At 39.7% G+C, this 24,819-nt stretch overlaps 1 protein-coding gene across 2 annotated transcripts in view; it reads right to left on the reverse strand.

Moving 5' to 3' along the window:
• Positions 1–1,561: 1,561 nt before the first annotated feature.
• The window catches only part of plxnb1a (plexin b1a), a 71,554-nt gene continuing 48,296 nt past the window's right edge, over positions 1,562–24,819 (reverse strand). For both annotated transcript variants that reach the window (XM_069694061.1, XM_069694060.1), the window contains 26 exons: positions 24,027–24,149; positions 23,389–23,482; positions 23,110–23,279; positions 21,633–21,778; positions 21,420–21,531; positions 19,604–19,740; positions 18,925–19,098; positions 17,586–17,820; positions 17,217–17,459; positions 15,998–16,177; positions 15,188–15,336; positions 14,919–15,019; positions 14,618–14,835; positions 14,210–14,388; positions 14,039–14,105; positions 12,969–13,115; positions 12,544–12,718; positions 10,652–10,755; positions 10,432–10,516; positions 9,223–9,395; positions 8,037–8,197; positions 7,136–7,283; positions 6,705–6,769; positions 4,687–4,762; positions 4,411–4,485; positions 1,562–3,884 (listed from right to left, as the gene is read on the reverse strand). In XM_069694061.1, coding sequence (XP_069550162.1) covers positions 3,780–3,884; positions 4,411–4,485; positions 4,687–4,762; positions 6,705–6,769; positions 7,136–7,283; positions 8,037–8,197; positions 9,223–9,395; positions 10,432–10,516; positions 10,652–10,755; positions 12,544–12,718; positions 12,969–13,115; positions 14,039–14,105; positions 14,210–14,388; positions 14,618–14,835; positions 14,919–15,019; positions 15,188–15,336; positions 15,998–16,177; positions 17,217–17,459; positions 17,586–17,820; positions 18,925–19,098; positions 19,604–19,740; positions 21,420–21,531; positions 21,633–21,778; positions 23,110–23,279; positions 23,389–23,482; positions 24,027–24,149 — 3,642 coding nt within the window. In that variant the 3' untranslated portion in view covers positions 1,562–3,779. The remainder of the gene's footprint in view (positions 3,885–4,410; positions 4,486–4,686; positions 4,763–6,704; positions 6,770–7,135; positions 7,284–8,036; positions 8,198–9,222; positions 9,396–10,431; positions 10,517–10,651; positions 10,756–12,543; positions 12,719–12,968; positions 13,116–14,038; positions 14,106–14,209; positions 14,389–14,617; positions 14,836–14,918; positions 15,020–15,187; positions 15,337–15,997; positions 16,178–17,216; positions 17,460–17,585; positions 17,821–18,924; positions 19,099–19,603; positions 19,741–21,419; positions 21,532–21,632; positions 21,779–23,109; positions 23,280–23,388; positions 23,483–24,026; positions 24,150–24,819) is intronic.

Raw genomic sequence — 24,819 nt, forward strand, 5'->3', positions numbered from 1 at the left:
TTTGATATCTCCAGCGCATTCAACAACATCCAACCGCTGCTGCTGGGGGAGAAGCTGCGGATAACGGGGGTAGACACGTCCACACACAGACACAGACAGCCTCAACACTGATCACCTGCTTCTGAACGTGGCCAAGACCAGAGAGATGGTGGTCGACTTCAGGAGGAAGACGACGGCTCCACAACCACTGAGTGTTTTGGGAGAGGAGGTGGACATGGTTGAGGAGTACAAGTTCCTGGGTGCCTACATCGACAACAGACTGAACTGGAAGACCAACATCAACGCTGTCTACAAGAAGGTGATGAGTCGACTCTTTTTCTTGAGAAAACTTCGATCCTTCAATGTGTGCAGGGAGATGTTGGAGATGTTCTACCAGTCTGTTGTGGCCAGTGCGGTGTTCTTCTCCGTAGTCTGCTGGGAGAGCAGCATTGGAGACGGCGACACCAACAGACTTAACATTCTGGTTAAGAAGGCCGGCTCCATCATCGGCTGCAAACTTGACAGCCTGGAAAATGTGGTGGAGAGGAGGACGCTGAAGAAACTGTTATCCATATTGGATAAACCGGACCACACTCTCCACCACCTGCTGCAGGGACAGAGGAGCACTTTCTCCCACAGACTCCTCCAGCTCCGCTGCAATCAGACTGTACAATAACTCACTTCTGGCCAAATCCATCACACTTCAACAACACCATTGCACTGTTGTTTTTGTTTAATTTGTTGCACTGTTGTTTAGTTTAGTTAAATTTAACATTATTGTTTTTATTTGTATACAAGTTGAATAAAATGTGCATTTAAAATTTTTTTATATGTAATATCTTTTAATATTTTGTATTACCTCTATTTTATATTTCGTAATGTATTGCTTTGCCCTGTACATGCTGCTGTTATGACACAAATTTCCCCTTGCGGGATTAATAAAGTATCTCTATCTAACACAACTGTAACTCCACTCCTCTACTACTTGCCAGATTTGGTCCCCTTCACATACATTTGATCTTTGCTCAATTTTCTGGTTAATGGTGAAATCCTAAATGTGCACATACAAGTGGTCACAAAATTGCATGAAACACTGGTGCTGCTATGGATCAAGTGACATGATGTGGAGTCTCAACTTTTTGGTGCCTTGGCAAAAAGGTTAGGTTTCAGAAAAGATCATTGTTTGGGTTAAATGTGACACAATTTGGTTAGGTTTGGGACCCAAAACTATCCAGTAGGATAAGGTACAAAAACTACTTGGTTAGTTTCAATAAAGTTTTACTGTTTGGGTTCAAATAAGTAATTTTGTGTGTGTTCCGTAAATTATGTAAGTAACTTGTGTTACTTGAAAGAAATCCACTTTGACTTTTGCTTTCTCATCGAGTCGAACATACCGGTCTCCCGGATGAAAGTAACATGTTTGTTCTATCTTATCTATCTGATAAGTGTATTAAACACACTGTCTGAGTCTTAACAGCTTTGGGATTTTAGGAGTATTACCCCCTTTGTCTGGTGGCTCCTATCTTCGTTTAGACAAACCGAAAGAGGGAAAATTATAATGCAAAATAATTTGAGACATGCGTTTTCATCAGGACCACTTTATTGCATCAAATTAAGCTGTTGTTAGGTTCATCCTATCAGTTAGTTAGAGAATGCTAAAAACAGGATTACTTCAGAACAGTATGTATCTACAGCACAAACATCAGAACTGAGCTTTGCATACATAAGTCAGCCACAAGCAGCACTTATGTGCATGGAAACGATCGATCATTTTTTTTTTTTTTTTTTTTTAATGTACACGGAAATTAGTTGCAACTTTACAAAGCATATTTCCCTATTTATTTTAAAAATGATGCAAAATGTAAAAAGACACTGAAATCATTATTGTTTTAAGACTGCTGATTGTGAATTTGATTCTGAGTTGTAGTAACTACTTAGAGAAACACCGTATGGTACAAAAATGAAAAAGGGTCTGGCTTTTCCTTAACAAAACCACATCTGACTAGGAATGCATAACCATTATCATTTTATATGTCTGAAAGGAATAACCTACAACATATGCAATAAAATAAATAAACAATAAATTAAATTGGAAAACAACTACTTAAAGACTTCCACATATGGCATCACAGCAACAGCCACCTTTGTTTAATGGTCGCACCGTCTGATTTAAGTCTTGAGAGACGAGGGATAATTTGTAAAAGATAAAAAGCCACAACACTGCTCAAATCTGGCAACTCATTTGAAACCAGAAAACATGAATGAAAATTAAAGCTTAAAATAAGGGAAGAGCTGTTTTGTTGTTTTGTGTGAAATGTTTGTGTGGAGAACTGCTCCAACTACTATCCAGTGGAGGCAACAGTTCCCTACGTTTCCCTCAGCTTCACAAAAGATGGGATTTACCAGTGGAACTTGAAATCAATTGAAAAATGGAAGTTAGGTAGCAGAGATAATAATTCACTTGCTGCATGAAAAACTTTGAATATTTAGTGTCAAAAATTGACCAACAAAATGGGAAAGTCTGGAAGATCAAACCTGACTCAAAAAGAAAGAAAATAAACTAGGCAGAGCAAAGCAACACTTTTTTCCATGGGCTTAGAAAATAAATCAAAGTAAAGTATTGGGTGGAGGGAAAAAAGAAGCCACATCCTGAGGTGGCAGAGAAACATAAAACAAATAATGTGTCATTCCTTTATGAGATACTTATAGATGTATTTCTCAATGTATTTGTGCATTATTTATTGTATTTGTGCATTTATTTCCTAAAGGTCAGGCTTGATCTTTCATGGATTTTCTCTAAATGTAGTTAAACATGGTTATTTAATGTTCATTCGTTTAAAAAGGACGGATCGCTTTTTTTTTTTTAAAAAGTTATATCTGCCAAATTGTCCTGGGTAGTACATTTAAAAAAATACTTACAAAATTGATATCAACATTTGTGAAACAATATCTAAGAAAAGAACATTCACAATAACAGTAGGTCACCTAGAAAAAGAAAGCAGGTTGAGAGGTTTGACAACAAAAAAACTGGTCTTCAGTTTGAGACGTACGAGGCAGCAGCTCAAATTTACAGTTAAAGGAGATGTGAAGCTTAAAAATGAAAAGCAATCCAGGTAAACGTAGCTCCAAAACAGAGTAAGACTTGGAAGAATGATTTAAGGAGGCTCAAAGCAGAATGAAAACATCCTTCAGAGTCAATAAGTGGTGACTCAGACCACAGACAGTGTCACCATATGTATGTCCTTTCAGTAAGACTTTGACATAACATGGTAGAAAACTCCACAGCTCTTTTTCCCTTTTACCTCCATGTCCATCACACTTAGATGTTTTTGTTCTTCTGCAGAGGACTAACCCTTACCTTTAAATGTGGGGCAGGAATGTTCTGTACAGCTCCTCAAGAAAATGTCCATCAAGAAAGAGCCAAAATAAAATGATCTCTTTTCAGATTGTAAAATAAACAGGAGATGTCAGAGGAAGTTCCTTTGTTTTGATGTGCTTTGTTTCCCCCTCAGAGTGGTGTCCTTTTACTCCCAAAGTTACAACCTGTGGACATTCTCACAGGGAGTGTTACTGCACTTCCTCGATACCGCCCAGGAAACATGACGAGTCAGTGATCCTCTTTAGGAAATCTTTCCTCTCACTAAAAATCAGTCTGCAAAAGTATGTGCCACATTATTCCTTTGTCATCCTTTATCTAAGAAACCATGTTTTTTTATTTTCTCAAGGAGACATCAAGGAAAAGTTTTCCCAACAATGTTTTCTCTTCAAGCATAATGGACAAATCTATCCGGACCTCGGGGTCATAGGTCTGTCACCTTGTTTTCTACAGCAGCAGCGATCTGTTGGAGCCGGTAACCAAGCTGCATCTTCTGAGCTGTAGAGTCCTCCTCCAGGGCTGTGATAATCTGACAGGAGAGGGGAAGCTTTATATATATTTACTGTAGACGTGCAGAGAATATACATTGTTTTATACCATGAGTGAAAAAGCAGCTGAGGGAATTTAAGAGACAATGAGGCCATGGCTCCACCACCCGATCACTACCGCGCACTACACAAATAATGTTACCAGGTAGAGATGGCAGTTATGGTGGCTTCACTTTTGTACAGTTTTTAAGTCTGTGGCTACAGCTGATCAAAACTGCCAGCAACAGCTGTCAGTTCAGCTAAAAACGGACAGATGCCAACTAGAACTGAGAAGCTTTTGTCTATGTGTGTGTAAAAATAAAGGCGCCGTTGTTAAAAAAAAAAAAAATGACAAGGCTTTATGGTAAAAGTGGTAAATCCACAACTGCTATCAACATGAACTGACAGACAGACATGATTTATAAATACATACTTACCTATTATGGTACTGCAGTGTCAGTACTTTAAAAAAAAAAAAATGTTGTGCTTGAAACATACAATACCAACAGTCATATTTGTGATACTCACTTGATCATAGTATTTGTTGATGTACTTGTACAGCTCATGTAAAGCCACAAGGCAGTTGACCTCAGCAGTGTAATTCTGTTTTGAAAGGAGAAAAAAATAGAGATGGAAGCTGTTAAAAACTGCACTGGTTGCCATTCACATTTTATTTCCCCACATCCAGCTTGTTATGCATCCACCCAGAAGGAAACGTTCAGGTCCTGAAATTATTTATGCGTACAACCTTTGCCTTAAGAAGCTATTTTTGCAAAATGGGAGAACAAGAGCGGAGTAACATACACGGGAGAGTTCTGCTAGAGCGGAGTTCATCTCCTGGTCACTGGCAGAGATGGTCTGACGGATGTCTGCATAGTACCTACGGAAGGAAGAAGAAACAAGGAAGCTAAGGGTTGCATATAGAAAACAAACAATATGCTGCATGGATTCACTTTGTAATCGTTTCAACTATATTATAATTTTACAGTAAATACACTACACTTTAAATCTGTCTGAGGTTTAATGCCATTTGATGGAGAACGTACAGAAAATAGTCAATGAAACTATCGTGAAGATTGTATTTGTACAAGGAGCAGAGGATGTGTTCATCAGGAGCCAAACTCAGGTTAGTGTGACGGAAACATCACTGCATCACGATATTGTCAGTGAAAATTGAGACTAAAGCTAAAAGTTCCTTTTCATGTATCAAGTTTGGATTCTATACGTTTTCCTATAGAACAGCAGCATTTAGTCACATCATTATACATGATGATTGATCACCCAGCGTTTGGGTGGGGACAGCACACAGGGACAGTGCAAGAGGATAAGAATACAAAAGCAACATATGATTACATTAATAATGTCAGACATGTTAGCGAGAAGTGGCTTTTTTCCACGTCAAACATTCACAAAAGTTCGCTGACATAAACAGCTCTGACGCTGTTAACTTTCACTTGACCATTAATTTTCATGCAAATAATTGTTAGTAAAAAATGTTATTGTCTCTTTCCATTCCTTACATGGCACTATTAAAGCATAAGCCTAATTATAATCTAATAATACACTTTATGAAGGAAAAGAGACATTGAATGGCACTGAATAATGAAACATATAAAAAAAAAAAAAAATACATGTTTACCTTTTAGGCTTTGTAAACAAAAATTGCACAGGGCAGATATGACATAAGTAACAAATATACAAAGTCTATTAATGAAATATGCAAAGAAATGACCAATAATAGGAGGTACCGACAAAAAAAAACCACTATATTAAGACGGTGCTCATTTTTCACTCAAGTGCCTGTAAACAATAGCAGGAGGCAGGAAACATTGATGGAAACATGACATGTCTGTTAGTGTCATTGAGGTGTTTTTAAACAGATGAATGGAAATGATTGTAACGATTATGCAAAAAGTCTGCTCAAATAATAGGGATCAGTTGATTAGGCAACAATTGTGACAGACCTACTGATGCAAATTGTCCGATTAAACTAAACAGTAAAGTTGTTGACTGTAAAAACGGTGAGCTGAAAGACACTAAAACAGGTACATTTTGACATTAGGAACAATTTTCAGTTGTTGGTAATATACTCTTTAATTTTTTTTTTCACTTTATTAATCCCTGAGGGGAAATTTCTTTGCTACAGCAGGGGGGGCTCTCAGGGTGGAGATGCTGCAGCAGGCTGCCACTAGCGCGGCGCCAGGTAACCTGACCTGAGGTGCATGTTTTTGGATGATGGGAGGAAGCCGGAGAACCCGGAGAGAACCCACGCAAGCACAGGGAGAACATGCAAACTCCGCACAGAAAGGCCCAGGACCGGATTCGAACCCGGAACCTTTTTGCTGTGAGGCGACAGTGCTAACCACTGCACCACCGTGCCGCCCTAATCCAGCAATCATCAGCCAGTGATGTCCAAAATCATACTTACCGTCCCTGACATATCTTTACTCTCTTCTGATTATTTTCATTTAATTTCAGAAGAGAAAATAGGACGAGTCTCTTTGTAGAGAATGTGTAGGAGATACGACAACTAAGTCTTGTAAAACTTGCTACAGAAAATCTTGTCGAGCTAAGCTTTAATATATCACCAGTGTGATCTGCAGGGTTTAATGTGCAGCAGACAGTAGTAAGTGTAGCAGTCTGCTCCCAGACCATCCATGCATGGAAGCCTCGCAGGCAGTCTACCCTCTTTCTGGCACTGACAGATTGTCCTGGGCCTCAGTCTCTTCCTACCCACCTCTCCCTCCACCCACTCCTCTGCCTTCCAGAGAGTTTTTTTTTAAGCCCGGGGTCAGTGGGGCGGCTGGCTGCCATATTCTTACCTTTCCACCATCTGCTTGTAGCGCGGGATGTCTCTGGCATACAGCAACTTGTTGATGGGTGAGTCCTGTGCAAGGAAGACAAATGGAGAAACGTGTCCTGAATATTATATAAAACAGGTACTAATTGTAGGCTCTTTATGGCCACAGTCTCAGAATGAGAAAAAGAAGATTCAATCTTAAAATATTCATCGCTATTAATGTTAGTTACTGTCACTGAATAAATTCACATTCCCATCACTTCCTTTACACAGTACATCCATGCATGGAGATGTAATGTCCAAATACTGTATCGAGTCAGCATGGTTTTACGTTAAAGTTCAGCATTATCATGACTTCCCTGTAGTGTTTACCTAGTGGTTTTGGATTGTTTATTTTAGTGGTGTACAGTAATAGTGTATCCTCTTGGCAGGGCCTTGGTAGGATAAGCTCACCCGTCCCAGTTTGTGGTCAGCGATGGTGCAGGAATCCATAAATGTCTGGGCAATGACGGACAGGACAGCATCCACATGGTCTGAGGTCTGCACGTCAAAGATGAACTGTGGGTTCTTCAGGATATTGATCCAGAAGCGCAGGGGTAAACTGGCAAGGCAATAAAATGGAGGCACATGTAAGTAGTGATCCAGGGATTATAATAGATATCTAGTAAGCATATTTACATATCCAATAAAAACAATATTATAAATCAGAGAAAAGAAGCATCGGTGGGTCTTTCATGGTGATTTCAGACCTTTAGTTGGAATTCAACATACTCTGGAGCATTTGCCCTTTTAGTTAGGTTTATTTGGAATGGCGTGAAAGCTGTCAGCTGAACTCTGGTGTCTAAAAAACAGCTTCATAGATGACCTGGAGGTTTGTTCATGATGTGGAAGAACAAAGATCAACCATAAGATGTTATGATAGAAGCGTGAAACTGCTGTATGAGACATATATAGCCAATTTAGTCATAGATTTATCCAAGATTATTTAGTAACCATGGTGACACGTGTCAGTACATGAGAGTGGACTTTTCCTGTTCAATTGGAAACTGAAAAGGAGTTTAAAACAGTGGGGAACAGCTTATGTGGGCCGGCCTCGGGATCAGCTGACGTGTGCCAGGCTCGGGAACAGTTGTTGAGCTATCAAGAGAGCTGAGCTTGACTTCGTGGCCTGCCTGAACTAATGCTGTGCTCCATATGTTCTGTGTGGGAAGCCTTTACTGACAGAGGAGCATCTCAAACCTTTGGATAAAATTCCTCTTGAAGAATGTTTACAAATTTTCTCACATGGCGGCCCACCAGATGTTGTTCTATCTCCTAACACCCCGACCTTCTTAAGCGGCTGCTGTCCAGTTACCTGTTGGTTTTCCAGATGTGAATGGTCTCGGGATCCGCGATGTTGTGCTGCAGAGCCTGCTCGTCTAACAAGTCGAAAAAGTATTTGACAGCCAGAGGTACGGGACGGCTGGTGCTGAGGATCGCAGTAAATAAATCATCCACAAACTTCTGCAGAGTGCCCTGAGATAGAGCAGAGAAAGTGACGGAGATAAATAAACCATCAAACAAAGATAAGATACTTTCATTCAAGAAGCAATCCACTTATTTTACACATGAAGCTCAGTTTCCAGGCCTGTGGAAGCAGTTGTACAATATCCTCTGTAGCACTAAAATAGCATACGTCTGAGAAAAAAAAAAAACATGATGTTGTCATAGCGATATCATCAGGGTTTTCTCAGCTTGGGCAGTAGGTAGGTAGGTAGGTAGGTAGGTAGGTATGTACTTTATTAATCCCCGAGGGGAATTTTTTTTAAGTGACAGTTATAATAGAAAGCCTATATCATGAGATGTTTGAAAGCCAAAGGCATTTAAAGGGTAATTTAAAGGATCTCATTTAAAAGACAATATTGTTTATTTCAACCTAGTATATTTCCTATTAATACGGCTATTGTGGCTCAATGTGTCACACGAACTTTGCACTCAGCATCTTGAGCTCCCTGCAGATTTCCCCCCAAAAAAGCATGAAACCTTTTCACAAAATTCCAACTGAAAGTAAACACAGCAATTAGCCACTTTAGTATTTTACTAACTGCCTTAAGGATCTCTATGCGTGACCATTTAGGTCAGCCGGCATGCCAGTTGGTTTATATGTATGAAGCTCAGCTCAGTACAGCACAAGAACAGTGCCATAGAGAGAAAACACATCCAAGAAAATACAGCATTAACTGCACTTTTTGCTGGTGTCTTTTTCTGTGTATTATCTCTCGTTTGCAAATTTCATTCGTGTCTTTGTGTATTCCTCTGTGATAATGTCACCACCCAGGGCCCCACTAATGTGCAATTTATCTTGGTATTTGCAATGTCTCAGGGCATCACACATAAATTACATTCTTGTTGTTGGTGCTCACTCCATATTTTGTATAAATACTGTGGATAATCCACAACCAAACAACTAAACACGTGTTAGATTTAAGTATGCAAAACCCTTTAAGATATGACTGAGTGAGCACCACCTTGATGGATCCCGTTCAGATCATGAAGTTTACCTTCATGGAGAGCAGGCGGGTGAGGTAGATCTCGGGGATGGCCTTGGCTCTCTCCCCACCCCTCTCCCTCACACTGCCTCTCCTGTGCTTGGGCAGCTCCGACTCCTCGCTGGCTTTGACCAGATGCCAGAGCCTCACTCCTCCCTCCTCCCCATCATCCAGCATAGGGGTCTCTGGTGGGAGGGGACAAACAGGAGGATGAGTGTGGCTGCAAATGGAGGAAAAGTTAAACAAGGCCTATTCAAAAGCAAAGGTGATGAATGTAACATCACAATGTAAAGTTTATTTTTGTTAAAATCATTTTTTTAATGATTTGGACCCAAAATTGATTCAAAATATACATTTATTAAGTAGTGCTTGTTGTACAGCTGATTGTCTCTCAGCTTTACATTTCATCCTATTCATAGTAAAATAACACAGTAACACAGTTCTGTATATTTATACACAGTCAAACAGCGACCTCCACTGGTCGTTTAGACTGTTAAGCTGCTCATGACTGCACGAAAGTCTGCGCTGATCATCATCAGCTCATATAATAGTTACAGCCAGACATAGTTGCCGATCCACACATACCGACATGTTGATGTGATAATGGTAAATGCTAGAATTTTTTTTTTTTAATATATTTTCTTTAATTTACGACTCATTATCCTGAATAATAAAACAGATTTTATATATTCACCATATTTATTTTCAATTTCCCTTTCTAATTTGAACTGTGTACAGTCATTTTCCATGTTTGGGTGTGTTCAGGTGAAATTTCATCATCATTTGATATTAACAGAATGAGATTGCACATATAGTGTGAAGAGATAAATGCACAATTTGCCTCGTGCATAAAATGCAATTTAATAAAATTAAATGAAAAACGCTCATTGCTCATTTTGCTTGCACTTTCATGACGGTCTCTACCCTCAGCTCATATTCCTGTCTCTTGTTAAGTTGTGCACAGTGCAGGCTTCAATATCAGACCACGGGGTTAAAACAACACTTATATGCAAGAAATCCTCATCCTGCACTTACCAACCAGTTTTGTTTTCAAGATAAACCACTTATTATCTGAGCAGCTGCACACTATTTGGGGTTCGCTTTTGTGTTTGTAACGTCTTTGTCTGCATTATAGAAAGTCATGAAGTTCCTTTTCACATTTGTTTGTATCAAAATAATATATCTGTTGAAAACTGCTGTGTGGCTACAGAAAACACTCACTCTCTCCAGGCATGTAATCGTGGCTGTCGTGGAGGTGATGTTTGGTGTTTCTGGGGACGAGGGCCACTGTTGCCCCATCAGGGACCTGCATCACACAACCGTATCACAACTTTACAACTTTAACATAGTTTATACATTTTACAGACAAATGGTGGTTTAATCTGCAGCTGCTAGGCTGATGTGCGTGTTTTGTGTGTGAATGTTTGTGACTTGCACTAACCTTGTAGTGTTGCAATGTATTGAGGCGCTTCCATGAGCCTTGTACTACTGATGTCAGGTCCTCATCTGATAGGATTAGGTGACCTGCAACACCTGCACGCCACTCTGGGGGGGGAAACAAAATGTTTATGTGATCTGATACTTCTGCTCATGTTGCAGCTTAGGACTTTCAGTAATACAACAAAACAAACGTGTATAGCATGCTGTTACTCTGCCTGTACCACATATTACTTCTTGCTGGGGTATTGCCTCACCCTAAGTCCAAATCCAATAAGAGATAGTTCAGGTTTTTATCTTTTTGTGATTGTCTAAGTGCACAATGGAATGAGCTGAATGTGTGAAGCCCTCCTGATGTCCTCTTCCACAGCAGAAGTTTCCAGACTTAAGTTAATTTCTTATTACAACAAGCATCATTGGGAACTTTGAACTTAGTGAGCTCATGCAAACAATGTAGGGGTGCAAAGTGTTAACAAACCAAAAACAGTTACGCATCTTTCTCACTCAAAAACAAACACAATAAGCAGTGTGTGGCACCCAGGCTCCTTAGAAATACTGTCGTACTGTAGTGGCCATCTGGAGAACAAATTAGTAAAAACAAGGGCAGGGCTCCACATTTACATATTCACTCATTTTAGGGGTGCTGCAAGCTTGGCTCATGCACAATTACTCAAAGCTTCAGTCTTCTCTGTGATTATTTTGTAAACCCTGTTCGCATTAATGTTTGTTCAGGCACTCTGAAGGGTGGACTAATCAGCCACCTATAGATGTTAAAGGTGTGTTAAAGGCTGATCCAGTCGTTTTTAAATTAACCGCAAGGTCTGAATTGATTAGGATGCAACAACTGAAAACAGTCCTTAATGGTGCATGGCCAGGCCTATATATTCAAACATTGAAATTTAGGTGTTAACATTGGGTCTATGAATTCTTTTTAGACTTTTGAAATTAGATGTAGGATTTTTGCATGTTATCCTAAATAAATCCAGGATTGAATTTGTTAAGTTGTTCAGTGTTTAACTTTTGAAAGGTCCTAAAATTATTAGTAACTAGTTTTTGACTGTCACTGGTGATATTCGCAGCCTGTAGCTTCACACTAAAAATATCACAGCGGAAAATGTGTAAATATCAAGTCGCAACCCACCCGTTGGTTTGTGAACTGCTATTTTAAAGCCTTAAGTCTGTTTTGGTCATTGCCATCTTGTTTTTTTGGAGCCACAATGGACCACAATGGAGCGAAGAGGGATCTGACTGGGAACCCAGGGCCAACTTTTCCTGCCAATCTATATTGGAAACCAAACTGCACCCTCAACATGTCAATCAAACCAGGCACGCCCCCAAATGTATGCCTAATATCTAATTATAGAATTATTTTCAGCAGAACCAGAAAACTGATCAGAGGGAGTGGAATTAGCAAATGATACCATAATGATGTGGAAAAAAAATTGATTTAATGAAAGTTGACACTATGAATGGAACTCTATTGGATGCGGTGATTCTTTGGGGCCAGCTTCTACTGGTCCTCAGTCATATTGCACTTTACAGCTCTTCTGCATTGGCTCCACTTTTCAGACCTGGAGACCGTGCCCATTTCTATATACAGTGTAGGTAAATGCGCCCACTCGCAGATGACCTTGTTAAAAAATGTTTTTTTTGAAATTGACATTATTTACATGGATGACCTATTTGGATATAAAAGCGAAAGAAGTTTGAACCCCTTCAAAAAAAAGATTAATGTACACAAGAGCATATCCAAATATGCAATCACTATAATAAATATAAAAGATAAGCTAAAAACAGGATATATTCTTATGTTTGAACATTTACAATAAGATGAAAGTTAATTTGACCAACTGCTCTATCTGACCAACAGTCATTTATAAAATAAACTCAACTTACCAAGATGTAATGAGTCAATGTGTGGCCTCTGGGAAAAGGAAGTTCCTTTCGAGGTTTGTTCCAGAAGTTTTTCCTTCACTTGGGTGATGGTGTCACAGTCCAGGACCTTGGCGGGTACCGTCTGCGTTGTGGTGCCTCCGCTGGCGCCTGCAGCCGCCATCACGACATTTAAAGTCTAGACAGATGGACAGGGTGGCTGGTTATGGATAGAAGTGTTACACATACACTACTTGCCAGGATTTCAGTACTTTTACTTTAATACTTTTACTTAGGATTTTTTTCATGCAGGACTTTTACTTGTAATGAAGTTATTTTTATATTACTGTAATAGTAATTTTATTGAAGTACAGGATCTGCCTCTTAATCAGTGTTAGACATGGACCAGCATTAACAATCTAACAGCATGTGTGTGTGTGTGTTCGGACCAGCGTTCGGTACTCCACGTCCTCTCGTAGCAGCCGGTTGTCATTCAGTGTGTACTTGGCTTTTCCCGTCACAGCGTCCACAGGTCCTTTGTCCACCTGGTGCTTTATTGCTCTGAACAGCATGTAGAAAGACTCCCCCGCTGATTCCTGGCCAAGCATGAAGAATTAATTCATTTAAGAGTTATTTCAGGGCCGAGGGGTTGTCCTTACTTCTGGGCAGCCAAGACCGAGCACCCTTAATGACTGACAACATTTTATTTACACTAACTTGGATGAAGCTTTTCTGGGAACCTTTTTTTAAATGCAGAATATTTCTGACTTAATTAACATTATTGATTCTTATGGAATAACTGATCAGAAAGGCATTCTAATTTTGTAGAAAAAAACAACAACAACATACGAATAAGACAGCCGTACAGGTGTATTAATTTTAGCACATATTATATAAACATATGACATTTCTAAACTGTGTAAAGTAGTGGTACACATTGTGCTTACAATGTATGGGTGATTTGTTGAGTAGCCAATGAAAAACTTTTCTGAACGAAAATGAGGTAAGGCCACTGTAAGGTGTCGATCACAATTTCAACATTTGAAAAAATGTCTTTGGGGCTGATGCAGTTAAAGATATTAAGAAGTAAAAAACAATATATGATATCACTATATTGGCAGAAATTTGGACATCAAACACTTGTGACGAATATGTAATGCGGGCAGGATATTTTACAGTTTAATAATATGCATCGATTTCCAAAATGACATCAGTGCACTGAAACACTGAGGATGTCATTATTACAATTAACTATAACCCTTACAGATTAATAATGCATGATGTACATGATGCCCATAACACAAAACGAAACTAAAATGTAGTTGGTGTACTAGACAATAAAAAATAATCATTATAACATGGTGTGTTGGAGGGTGTGATTGCTGTGTGTGTGTGTGTGTGTGTGTGTGTGTGTGTGTGTGTGTGTGTGTGTGTGTGTGTGTGTGTGTGTGTGTGTGTGTGTGTGTGTGTGTGTATTTCATTTGCTGATCAGTCAGGTGTAATATACTGCACTACATACCCTCAGAAAGGTGAAGAGACAGATGGACATCCAGTTTGTCAAGAGCTTCTCAACCACTGATTCAGTTCTGTAAAAAAAAAAAAGAAAAAAAAAAAAGGTGTACACATAAACAATCTGTGGATGACAAACGTCCTTAACTCGCTATCAGGGATAACTGAAAAAGCTCCTCACCTCCTCAGCATCAGTTTGGGGTTCTTGGCCACATATTGTTCCACGAGGTCGTTGAGCAGCGTCTTCAGGATGTCTGTAAAGTACTCCAGTTTACCGTGGAGGGCCACGGTCAGCAGAGAGGCCACATAGGCCCGGTCCCTGGGGGAGAATGTCCGCTGGACCTCCAGAGTGTGAATAAACTGGAGACAACAGGGATGAGATGTGAAGTAAAGTTGTTTAGTTTACAAGAAAAAGCACATTTATGTCAAAGATAGCAGTCAAGTCAAATCAGTTTTACTGCTTCTGAAAAGGAGAAAATTATATTACTTTTACTTTATCATCTTTAAACAAACATGATGTTAAAACTCCATCCACATACAACTTGCACACAAATAGTTTATTCAATAAAAGACAACTGTGTTGGCTGACCTTTGTGAGAAAGAGTTTACTGTTGAGCAGATTGGACAACTGAACCAGCCCTTGCTCCACCGTCTGCCTTCGACTCTCTGGGATGTCCAGATCTCGTCTCAGTGGTGACTCCTGGTGGCCAGGGAAGAAAATGCGCTCGGCGTATGCCCGGTAATCCAGGAAGGGGATCCCTGAACCCACCAAATCACTGGACATGTCCATCATCTCTGTCATCAGGTCTAAAAGGGATCAAGATCTCAGTTTTATCTTACGTTGAGAGGATGCGTGATCTACAAGTTGGTAACAAAGAGTGGATTTGTACCTGTGAACTCCTTCTTACAGCGGTCTCTCACACTGGTCTCAAGGTTCTCCAGCTGGATCTGCACCTTCTTATAGTCCCTCATGGCCTGTTTGCTCTTTCTCCTGACAAACAGTTATGCATAGACAACATTGAGACCAAGAAATAAAGTGCATCAACAGAAGAAGAATGGGACAGTTACCGAAAGAAATGCCATGTAGGGCTGAACATCAACTGCAGCCTGCTGAGGCCAATAAGTTAAATCAGTGGAACTGTGGTGTTTATATGTTTACCTGTATATAAGCACTATGATGAGCACAATGAGAGCCACAATGGAGGCTCCCACCCCGACTCCCACCTGAGCCTCCAGAGGAAATGTAGACTGAGCCTGGCTGTCGTACTGCACTCTGCCCAGGGAGAAGTTCAGATTCCCCATTCTCACCTGAGAGAACAATTACAGATTAAAGGGGTTCAATGTTTTGGTGTGGCTACCAAGATCACGTGAGACAAAATTAGACAGTTTAAAAGAAGAATCCTAAATCCTTAGTCTTCCTCTGAAGCCCACAACTTGCCAGTACAATTGAAAGGGATTTTTTTTCTTTTTTTTTATTATTGCAAAAATTGCACCATTTAAGAGAAATTGTAAAATTAGAAATTATTGTTGGATCTTTAAGTTTATGATGATCCTTAACCAAATAGTGCTATTTCATCTCACTTATTTTCCACGTCTCATTTAAATGTTTTGCTACAAATAAAGCATTTGCACAATCTAGATTCTGACCAACAGTCAGATGACAAAGACTGAACTGCAGGCTGGAGCACAGAGGCGATAGGACGAAGAGGACAGAGAGAAGTTTGTAGAGGTTGCAAATAGTTCAATACGTGTAACATATGCATGTATTACATACATTTACTTTCACAGAGGTGCAGGAATTTCTGATAAATGAGCCCACAGTATGTAAATATGTGACTGGAGCAAAAAAAATAAAAATAGAAAAAATGCCCAGACACCGCTCGGGCTTCAACGAGGGTGCTGAGCTACAGTCGGGTCACACTGAAAGTAATGTTCACTGCATTTGGATTCCAGGTTCTGTGGTACTCACAGTGAACTCGGGTAGACTGTCCATGCCATCCATGAGCTTCTTGCTCACTGTGACTGAGGGCTGCTGGGCTGGTGGTTCGCAGTACAGGTGGTTGTGTGTCAGGGTCTTCACCGAACACAAGCCCTCTCCTATCTGAGCCTCCACCTCCTGCTTGTAGATGGCTAGATCCAAGTTCTCTCCCTAGAAGTGAGGACATAAAGGATGACTAATCCGAGTTGAACTGTGATACTATAATATCACTTGCATATGTCTGTGTTGATAATTACAGTACTGTTGCAGAAGCTTTCAGTTTGAGGTAAAAGTTGTTCTTAAATCTAGAGGCCTGATTTATAAGAGAGGGGATTTTTTTTTCATAAATATAATCTGGAGTGGAAAGAAGAAAGTCAAGTCGGTTTAATAATAGTTCCCGTTTATATAACGTGCTTCCCGGGTAATACGATCACAAGTGGCCAACTCCAAGTACATCTGTTGTTATTGTGCGTCTACACGTACATCTCGAGTGATCACTTGTGATCGCATCTCACTTGCCCAAACTATATCTAAATGGATACGTATATTAAGGAAGTAAACAAATGCATGAACATGTGAACACATAGAGACCATTTAACAAGATGAGACATCCTTGCTAACTCCAGTGTCATTTTACTGTGGCGTTTAACACTAGAGTTTGTCATTCTCAACCGTCAGGGCAACCGATCACCTTGATTCGTGCTCAGATTAATTCATTGTAAACTGTGCAAGCAGGCAGCGGGTCTTCCACAGCTTTGGGTCTGATGTGTCAGAAATTCCAGAAAAGGTCAATTAAAAGAACACAACAAAACTAAAGCCATGAAGCTTTGGTGAAACCAGCCTCATGTAGACAGCCGTGTGTATTTAGTAAACAGCTGCTTTATTGCCACCACTTCAGTTTGCAGGAACACTGTAATGTTCCGCTGAGCTCGGCAGAATCACACAGCATAGCGTATTTTTTCTTTTGGATATTTCTATTGCTTTTTCAGAGGACATCAGTTCAGTAGGTGGTCCTTTAATGTGGCCCAGGGTGCATTTACGTTCACACTGCTAGAAGAACGTGCGTCCCAGTCCACCTCCGGACGTGGTCTGAGCGGATCAGATCTCAATGCGTCCCGGAAGCGTTCACGCCTGTACTTGCTGTCCACTTGTGATTGGACTCAGGACGTATGAGAAAGTGTGAACAGGCTAAAAGGTTACGACCACCCACCTCCACAGAGATGATGCTGCCAGGTTTGTGGTGGTACGGCTTGCTGGGGTCATTCTGGTTCAGCGGGTAAAGCTTGGGGTTTGGCTCATAGCTAAAGACTTCGTTACCCACAGTGCTGAAGTCAAAGTGGAGGCTGTCCAACAGGAAGTGAACTTTGACCCTGGCCCTCCTGGCCTCTGGACCCACGGCGGGAGTCGGACACAAGATGAGGGAGGAGCTGTTTACTGTGCAGCGAGACTCGTACTGAACAAAAAAAAAAAAAAAAATGTGTAAAGAGAACATAGGAATATTTTTAGCCTTACATATTTTACAGGTAAAACAAATGCCCACAGTAAATGAGTATCTTTCTGTACAGTCACATAAACGCACCTGTTTGACGTGACAGAGGGTACCCTGTGGGCAGTCCACCTCTGGAACTATCCTCCTCCATCTCCTCAGTGGACCCCGGTGATCCTGTCCTCCTGTCAGGCTTCTGTTCTTCTTCCTGTTGACGCTCCTTCTCCTCCGGGGAGGGAGAGTATCAGGAGGGCTGAGGGTGACCCTCATTTTCGGCTCTTGGACCACATCCAGGTTGTGACCGGAAACTCTGATGATTCTGCCTCCGCTGCATGGGACAGAGGTGGGAAAGAAGAAGAAAAATTACATTAGCCTTCACTTTGAGATTATCCCACTCTTCTACTATGATTCAAACATACAATGTAGCTTAAAATTCACTGTAATATAGGAGTATTTGTTGTGTCCATGCGCATCATCTCTCAAGAGATAACTTAACAAAAAGTCGAGCAATGGAACTTCCAGTTTCTATAGAAACGATTACATGGGACATTTTTTAATCGTCTTGTTGTGGATATATTAAACATTGATTCTGGTATTTTTTAACTTGGTGTTTTTATCTTTAACAAGCTTTAGACTAATCAATAAGTAAATAACAGATTCAGTCATTGTGTTATTTTATGCTTAGCTTTGAAACAGCACAAAACCAACGAATTGAAATATGTTTCAGAATACAGTTTAATAAATTAGATAATTGAGTGAAAATATGGTAAAACCAAATGTCTGAATCTTTATCTAAATATATAAAAATTGTAAACTGATGAAACCCCAAAAAAGACAAAAAAAATATGCATATTTGTTGTTTGTTTTCTCTCTAAGAGATGTTACTGCCTGAGATACTGCCATTAATCAAAACTGATTTTAAATGTTAACCCCCTAAATATTCACATTTTGTTTGTTTTTCCTCCAAAAAAAGACTACAAGGAGCATTTATACCATCTCCAACCTTAGAAATGTCCGGAATCTTTCATTGAATAAAGGTGCTGTGTAACAATGTATTCCACTTTTACTACCAAAGTATCTATTAACCACCACTAGCACTAACACAATGTATAACTGCATTCCTATACAAACTCCTGCATTAAAAATGTTAAGAAAAAGTATGCAAGTATTTTATTTTAAGTGTCCAAAATTAAATAACTCATTTAATTAAGGGTGGCTCCTGTAAGACTTTTATCATCAGATATCATATCATTGTGGATTTCTGTGAACAGATTATTTTAACTGATATTTTTACTGTTGGGTAGCTTAATCTAAGAATGTGGAATATTTTTAATATTTGTATATACAATCTTAATGCGAAAAGTAGTGCAATAAAAAATATATATCAAATAGTAGTTGAGTAAAAGTACAAAGTTACATTACACCACCGCACCTGAGAAAGCTCTTGGATGGTGCAGCCTTTGTGATGTTCGGGTTGGGGGTGTAATGGTACACCAGACCCTGCAGGTGCCGCTCTGCTCCACCAAACCGCACAGTGATGCTGTGTTCTCCTGTTCTGTTGCTGCCTCGGGTCAGACAGCTGATCTGATCCTCCTGGATGTGTAGCCTGTGCCGATAAATACATTTTAAACCACTTTATGAACATAAATTCCACACAATTATTATTATAGATGTAAGATGGCGCCGCAGCCTGTTGCGGCAGCTCCCCTCCCCTTGTTATTAGTATTATCAGTATTTTTTCACTGTTGACTGTGTTTCTTGGTTGCTTGTATATTATATGTATATTATATATATATATATATATATATATGTTGACTGTGTTTATTGGTTTGTTGTATATAATATATATCAATATTTAATGTACTGTATATATACTGTATGTACTGTGCATTTTATATTTATATTTTTTATTTTATTGCTTTTCTATTATATTATTCTATTCTATTATTATTTTTATTCTATTGTTTCTATTATTGCTCCTGTATGTCTGCTGCTGTGGCGAAAAAATTTCCCCTCGGGGATTAATAAAGTATATACCTACCTACCTACCTACCTACCTACCTACCTATTCGGTCACACTTTTTATTTGGTCACCCATTAGAGACACTTACACTTTGCAAGGCACTCCTCCGATCAGGACGCTGACTTCACTGGGATGTCCAGTCCTCAATCTACGGCCTCTGATGGTAAGAGACGAGCCCCCCGCCTTTGGCCCTCTTGGGGGGAATATGCTGCTGAGTAAGGGATCCTGGAGACGGAGACGCAGAAATATAAAACACGAGATGCAAAGATACACAAGACAAAGAAAAAAAGTCAAATCAATAATCTGATACTGGGTGGGTGATTTATTCGGGAGATAAAAAGAAACACCGTGGCATTCTGGGAAACACTGCAGGGTTGTCTCGAAACCAGCGAGTACAACAATTAATCTGCTTGTCACATGGGCCAATTAATTAAGGCTGCAGTCAGACCTACAGTCCTTTTACTGCTATGTAAATAAGCAGACGAGTTGTTACTTTATTTTATTACAGCGGTTCACTTAAATTTATCGTGGCACACTTTCAAATGAAGCCTAATTAACAAAAGCCACGTAGGAGCTGCTGTTTCCTTAAACTGGCATGAATCTGATGTGTGAAAAGCATTTCTTTCTTGGATGAACAGCAGCATTTGTGGATGATTCTTCCTCATGTTGCATCTGATTTCTGACAGATTACATTTACATCACATTCTCCAAATGAAGCATTTCAGAATTTGTTGCGAAAAACACCAACAGCCCGCCCCCCTCCCACTCTGAGGGAGGTTTCAGTTCATCTGTTTTGGTCCACACCCGGGAGCGATTAATGGGTTCTCATATATACAAGTGAAACAAACTCAAGGGGAAACACTCCAGAATTCTAAGTAACTGCTGCCTGTGAACTGGCTGTGAAACACACTGGTATCAATCTCTTCTGATTGGCTGACTCTTGTCTTGAGTGAAGCACGCCCAGGCCAACCACGGCTTTTCTTCAGTTTTGTGATTTGGTAGCTCTTCAATAGACCACTGTGTTTTCTTTCTCATTAAAGGTCGGATGATGGGCCACGCTGAGGGCGAACCTGACCATCGGTTTTTGACATCAGCAGCACAATTGTTGAGTACGGGCTGTGTGCATTTATCTGTATAAATTGTTCTGTATTCACCAATGACTGGACTGTGGGTGGTGCAAACAGTGCAGCCCAGGGGCAGTTAAGGGTCCCATGTGGGTTTTATTGCAATCCTGTTCGCATACAATCATACGATTATGAATTTACCATCTCTCTAAGGACATTTCTAAATGCTAAATTTGCTAAATGTCTAAGTGCTAAATTGTGATAGGAATATATATAATCCTTCCACTTTGTACACTAACAAATGCTCATTTATTTGTCCGATGACTTCACTCCCTGTCACTTGTTATATGTTGTGTTTAAAAAAAACACAACAAAAAAATAAATCTGAATTTACACAATAGTGGTCCATAAGTAATGTCATGTATGGAAGTAGTTTTCCCGTTTCTCTAATCAAGGTAGGGGATTAGAGAAAGCTGATTCCAAAACAAGACTTCTGCATAGAAAGAGATATTTTCTGAAGTGTACATATATTGTATTTGAATATACAAAATGGGAAAGATTCTGACAGCAAAAAAAGTATGTAAAGCAGATAAATTGAATTACTACACACAGAGACAAAGTAGCATCAGAACATCACAATACGTTTAATATTTTACTGAAGTTAAAACTGAAACATATGTATGCTGTTAGAACATGTGGTTGAGTGGAGCAGAGAAATCTGATTCCTCAGATCAGCAGCATTTCTGTATGAATTTACATGAATAGGGTTTCCAGATTTCTCAAGAGTAATCTGGGTTCTTCTAGGTTGAGTGAAAACAGACCCGTCGTTGCTGAATTTACCTGGAAGCTGAAGATCTGAGCCGACAGCCCGAGTCCTCCTCCCGTCACTTTGACTGAAGCCTGGCCGCTCTTCTCCCCTCCGCTGCTCGTAGTCTCACACACTATCCTATAAGTTACAGTCACAAAATTGTCACTGCTGGAATAGATGAGGGAAAGCTGTATTGTACATTGTAATTATGGTTATTCTGAGGTGTACCGGTGACTTGCCTTGAGGAGACTTCATATCTGCTGTGGATGACACTGCAGGGGACACCTGCTACTGTCACTGAGCTCTGGATGTCTTCAGCTCTCTGGCCGAGGTTAGAGCCTGAAATGGTGACGACTGTCCCTCCCTCCACAGGACCAGATACCGGGTCCAGCTGAAATACAAGAATGACAAAAGAATGAGATGTACTGTATATCCTGTGTGATCAAACACAGAGTCAGCCAGTGCACCATGCTGATCTAATGCTTCAGATACCATGGCAGTGAGACATAAAAATGATGTAACGACACATTCAGCGAATTTATGAAACCGGGGTTGTGATTCAGAGTGTTGTTAGGATTTAATTGAAAACTCAGGGTAAATTTTCCCTTATTGATTTGCAAAAATCTCCAATTTCTGACTGGCTAAGAGAAGAACGAGATGGGAAATGAAGAGTGAATCTTATTTTGCTGTTTAGCCTTTCATACAACACAAATCACAGTGGCGGAATGTAAGTGAGAACATTTGCTTTGACTGCTTAAGTACAAAATCGAGGTTTCTGTACTTTACTTCAGTATTTTCTATTTAATGGTACTGTATATCTATATTCCATTATTATTCAGAGGGAAATTTACAAGACTTTACACTTAAAACGTGATGAATTTAATAAATAGAACAAATTTAAATCAATACAACATTAAAATAATGAAATGGCTCTCCCCCATGTTTTCCCCATCATCCCTCTGCCTATCCTATAATAAAAGTGAAAAATGCTTTGACATTTAATATTGGAGGCAGCTTGAACATAAACAATGTCGATGCTGGCCTTTCCTTTGTCATAATATGGACAGTAGATACGTTACTTTGCACTGTTTGCGACAGCATTTGCTGAACGAGGAAATTTTCTCTGTGCTCGCCTTAAGTCTGAGTTCAACACATGTATGCGCAAGCATGACTGTGTGACATAACTACTAGTTTGGAAACCAATCCCAGTCCAGTATGCAACTCACATATATTAGGAGGATGTGAAATCTCAAAACCTAAAAGCTCTGTATTTTTCAATAAAGGAAGAGGAAGTGATGTCATTTCACCATATTTTAACAAATTAATTTGCCTAATTTCCAAACTGAGTATTTTGTGTCTTCCAAGGGTAAAGGAGATATTTGAACCTCATTTTAGGATTAAAAAAAAGAAACAAAAGCAGTTTCTGATAAGTTTGAAAATGAGCCAGTCACACACAGCTGGTGCAGATTGTTGAAGCTAATCTCCACGCTGTCAGAGGGGACAACCGCCGAGTGCAAAAGCAGTCCAAAACACGATGAGAATTCACATTTCAAATTGAATGCACACAACTTGCTTTTCTCAGAATGTACATTTTCAACACAAATGGCCACAAACAAAAAAAATTAAATCACTGCAGTTCTTTCTGTTGTTCTCCTTTCTTTCTCTCTTAAAGCAACAACAATGCACAGAAAGTGTTCAAAAGAAGGTACAAACAAATCTTACAAAGTGGATGACCGGTGCCGGGCAGGTGTGTTTGATCTCATCAGTGCAGGAGTCTTGGTAGACACAGCGGGAGCTGGCAGCACCACCACACCAAACACAGCCATACTTGGTGTCGGCAGTACGACATCGGCTGCAGTCTGACCGACCCACCGAACAATTGAACAGAGTCACTGAAGCCAAGAGGGAAAGGACCGGATTTCATGTTAAACAAATACCCAACACGTACACATTTATTACTATATGTAAACAAACTGTCTCATCTCTGACACAAATACCCACCATACAGATCCTCAGCACTGTCAATGAGGAAGTTGTTTTTTCTCCTCACGTTGATCGTGGCTGGGTATTCTTCCATCGAGACAGAATATGCATACTGAAACACGAGCAGCAGTTAGCAGTCAAAACAGCACAAGCAATACACATGCATGACCTGATGTTATGCGAAGCCATGTTGCAGATTGTGTCAAATTATCTGGTTATTAGAGCTAACAAAACGCATTCATGCAAACGGAAAAACCGACAATCAAAAGACGTCGGCTTATTGATTTGTGTTTACATAGTAAGGCGGTGGTGTATTGGTGTAATATGGGGTTGGTTGTGACTGCTGTGTTTCTTGATTAAAAGTGATTTGCAGACATTATAAATAGTATGAAATGAGTAAGGTTTACTCTATTAGATTGAGACAGACAGTCAGTGTAGTTGTCAATCTCTACAGTTGACAAAGAAAGCAGTACAATACAAACAAATCCAGGGAAAGTCAGTGATGTTGCAATATGGGGCACAACTTGTGTTAAAACTAAACAACATTCTACGAAGAACCATAAAACGAACACACCTAAATTAGGCAAGGATAGTGTGTAAATGAATATATTCAACATCCTTGTCATTATTTCCGGGCAACAGTGATAATTTCTGACCTGGTGCAGTTGACAGGTGATAAAGAAGACCGATGGCTGTGTGGCATCCGGCTCCACGAAGGCATCCACCACCACTGACTGATTCTCAATGTCCAACACACATTCGTAGTCCAAGTTGTCATCCTTAAAGAGCACACCACACATAGCACATTATAATAATTCATATTTTGAATCATCTACTGTCACAGTAGCACACTTTCAAAATATAGTTTTGTGCTTTTTCTGCAGGGATCTCTGGCTCCGGAGCTGCATGTTCTGATTAGTGGTCACAGGCCCCACGAAACTACATGATGTTTAGTGTTTTTTGATTGAATGCTGATCATTTCTTTCTCTGCTCTCTCTTTATCCAAACCTTCAAAGCAGATGTTTGCCCACCTCTGAGTCTGGCTCTGTTACAAGATTTCATCAGTTAAAAGGGAGTTTATTCTTTCCAACTGTCAGACATTTTTTTCTTGTTAAAAGAGAGTTAATCCATCAACATGTAGGGATTGTTCAAATTTGGGTTTCTCTCTACAAAGTTGTAAATTTCTGTAGTAAAGACCTTACTATGTTATAAAAGCCTTGAGATGACTTTTGTTGTGATTTGGCACTATATAAATAGAATAGAATTGAAAATGTATAATATTTTCAACATTATGCCATAATGCTTAAAATGTTTTTGGTAGCATGTTTTTTTTTCCCCCCACTATACCACAGTGGTATAAATTCAGAGTAGGATAACATGCTTCAAAAACATGTAATACATATTTTGTGTTAACAATCTTGACGTATTGTTAGAATGTTTTAGAATGTT

This window comes from Brachyistius frenatus, unplaced genomic scaffold (assembly GCF_029030835.1).
Source record: "Brachyistius frenatus isolate BFR_SWC_R1_liver_20210118 unplaced genomic scaffold, ASM2903083v1 Contig_16, whole genome shotgun sequence".
NCBI classification, from domain to species: Eukaryota; Metazoa; Chordata; class Actinopteri; family Embiotocidae; genus Brachyistius; species Brachyistius frenatus.